The sequence below is a fragment of the Hippocampus comes genome, unplaced genomic scaffold, assembly GCF_001891065.2.
Source record: "Hippocampus comes isolate QL1 unplaced genomic scaffold, H_comes_QL1_v1.1 scaffold291, whole genome shotgun sequence".
NCBI lineage: Eukaryota > Metazoa > Chordata > Actinopteri > Syngnathiformes > Syngnathidae > Hippocampus > Hippocampus comes.
In genome coordinates, this window is record NW_017805740.1 from 14,216 (window position 1) to 17,266 (window position 3,051).

Consider the following 3,051-nt stretch of genomic DNA (forward strand, 5'->3'; position numbering starts at 1 on the left):
TAACGACTCCACTACGGATTGCCAGCGAGAGCCTCCACTACAAGCTATGAACAGAAATTGTACGTAGCGAAGAAGGCTAAGGTACACCAAGCGGGAGAAGACACTGTTTCGGGAAAGAAATTAGAGACTAGGTTGATGAGCCTCTGGTGAATAAAGAGCAGGCATTCTGTTGAGTACGATGTATGCCACTGACACGATTGTTACTTGTTTGGAACTATTTTGTGTGGAAGGTTACCATGTTCCGTGTCCATATAAATAATGGGGGTGGAGCTTCTCTGTGTTTGTCTGACAGCGACAGTGCACTGAGGCACGTCGAGAGTTCAGCGGTGCAGTGGTAGCGACCACACTGATAATAAAATGTCTCCAGTGTTGTGCCTCGAACCAAGTGCAGTCATCCGAAATGATGTCTACACAAAACCATAGAGAGACTTCCGCGCAAGAAGGACCAACAGAATCAACATAGTCTGACTGCTGTGTTCAAAGCAAACTTGAGAAAAACTAAGTATGCAACCATGGCTTAAATCCACGATAGGCTGAGTACTAGTTTACCTTAGATGTGCACTTTATAATTTTATATTGCTCTGTTTTGATTCCATAAAAAGAGCTGTTAAAGCAGCTGTTGTGTGACGGAATATTTTTTTCACTGTTGTTGATGGACAGTAATATTGTGTGAGAGATTATGTATGAATAACTGCTCCAAGTGAAAAATGTTCATGTAAAATTGAAAATCGAAATTGTTATTTCAGTAAATATTTGCATTTTGCACAAAGAAAACTGATTGACGATTCCATGTTGATGAGAGCATTAAAACGGGAAAAAATAGGACAAAAAAAATAAAAGGAAATTCAGAAACGACAAAAAATGTGTGAATAATCACGATTAATTTTTCGCGAATTTGAGTTAATTATGACAGTTGCATTTTTAATTAGATTAAATATTTTAATCGTTTGACAGCTCTAATATACATACATTTTATACATGTGTATATATATATATATATATATATACATATATATATATATATGTGTATATGTATATATATACACACACACACACACACACACGCACACACACAGTATATATAATTTTTTCTTTTTTTCCGGAATTTTCAGGAAAGTCCACTTTCATCTCTGTTGTGTGAATGTGCCGAACGAAGCAAGTTTGTCCTCATAATTGGGAGGGAGCTGCTGACACAACGTCGTGCGTGCCCTAATAGACAGGCTTCCATTTCATGAATCTATAACACCACGATGGCCCACCTTTAAAACCTTTAAAAGCTTTGGTTGTCTTTTTACACTGGCTCAGTTCTTCTTGCCGGAGCCTCTACCTTCGCACCATCGAATCGTCGATGCCAAGATTAGGCCAAACAAAAAAGATTGTGTGTTTCCGGTAACAAGAAATTTCAGCATAGGGTCGGTAGGTCGGACAAAGTTTTTTTTTTTTTAATCTTTTTTTTTTCCCCATCAAAAATTTAAACAAAATAACCATAAAACAAGAAGACATTGAATCCCCCGCTCCGCGGCTGGCGCCGCCGCCACCAATTTAGTTTTCTCCCCGCTCCGGACTCGGGGGCCGGGGCGCGCTGCCGCCTCCGCCGTCCTCCTCTGCCGTCCTCCTCCTCCCTCCTCCGCCCTCGGTTTTTACTCGGCCCGTGGTGTTCATCAAATAGTTGGCTTTATTTTTTCGATACATCAATGGATGCTATTTTCTTAACATTACGGTGCGAGCACGCGGCTGTAACACAGAAAACGCAGTTTAAACTGTCGTCGGAGATCGCGGCTGCCGCCATGTTTCAATGTTGTTGACAGATGACAGGGCAAACGATGCTCGCGCTCAACGTGAATATAGCGAGAGTTTGCACCGATGTAAACCCTCTACACAAAAATGTAGAGGGTTGTTTGAAAAAAATGCAGACTGTAAAGTTTTTTTTCGACGTAGAAATTCTCGGTCGGTCGGGTTACCGGAAACACACTACTTTTTGTTCTACGCCTTACGGGCAGCAGCTCGATTTCCTTCTTTAACTGCCAGAGTGATCGCTTTTAGTTTCAAAGCTGCATCATATGCTTTTCTTCTGGTATTCTCCATGTTGATCAGGGTTAGAAGAAAGACTGAAATAAGGAAGTTGTGATTACCGGTAATCATACAATTTCATTGGACCCCTGTGTACTACTCATTCATTTTATTGGTCGACTGTTGCCGAGTAACACATCCCCCCCGCTACGGCAAAAACAGCGGAAGTTGTGATTAGTCATACAATCTCATTGGACCTCATTCATTTTATTGGTCCATGTTTTTCCCGCGATGGAAAAAAAAAAATTAAAAAGCCGCTTCATATTACACGCCGCACTGTTGGAAGTGTGGGAAAAAAAGTAGCGGCTTGTAATCCGCAATTTACGGGACATGCTTTATTTTTTACATCTTTGCGTAGCATCCCATCATCTTTATCTTTTCATTCACGGTATCCGTAAAAAATATGAATGCAATTGACTTTGGGTCTTTCAGGTTGCTACCCATGTCCTGGACCAAATCTCAATCCAGTCGCACTGGGAAATCGCTGGCTAGCTTATGCTGAGAACAAGGTAATCTGACATGAAGACACACATCACCAAAACAAATCAATAACCCAGTATTCCATCCAGGGTTCCATCTTAAGGAAACATGGTATTTCCTTCCACTGCTATGCAGATGACTGCCAGATCTATGTCCCACTGAGCAAAAAAGACGCCTTCTCATTCAGGCCACTTCTATCCTGCCTGGAAGAAATCAAAACCTGGATGGCACAAAATTTCTTGACTTTCAATGATAATACTGTTTGGTCCCAGTGGCCCTTGTACATTCCATCCTGTAGACTTGGACCTCCTGTCTCCTTATTTTAAGTCAACAGTCTCAAACTTGGGCCTTAAACTGGAAAGTGATTTCAAACTTGACCGGCAAATTGGTGCCGTTGTTAAATCCACCTTCTTTCACCTTAGACAGCTGGCCAAAGTAAAACCTCTCCTCTCTCATGAACACTTTGAGACAGTAATTCATGCCTTTGTCACATCCCGGCTC

At 41.4% G+C, this 3,051-nt stretch overlaps 1 protein-coding gene across 5 annotated transcripts in view; it reads left to right on the forward strand.

The window, feature by feature from the left end:
- bcas3 (BCAS3 microtubule associated cell migration factor) overlaps positions 1-3,051 on the forward strand; it is a 342,517-nt gene that overhangs the window by 7,529 nt on the left and 331,937 nt on the right. For all 5 annotated transcript variants that reach the window (XM_019883291.1, XM_019883294.1, XM_019883295.1 and 2 more), the window contains exon 4: positions 2,503-2,579. In XM_019883291.1, the coding sequence (XP_019738850.1) occupies positions 2,503-2,579 (77 nt within the window). The remainder of the gene's footprint in view (positions 1-2,502; positions 2,580-3,051) is intronic.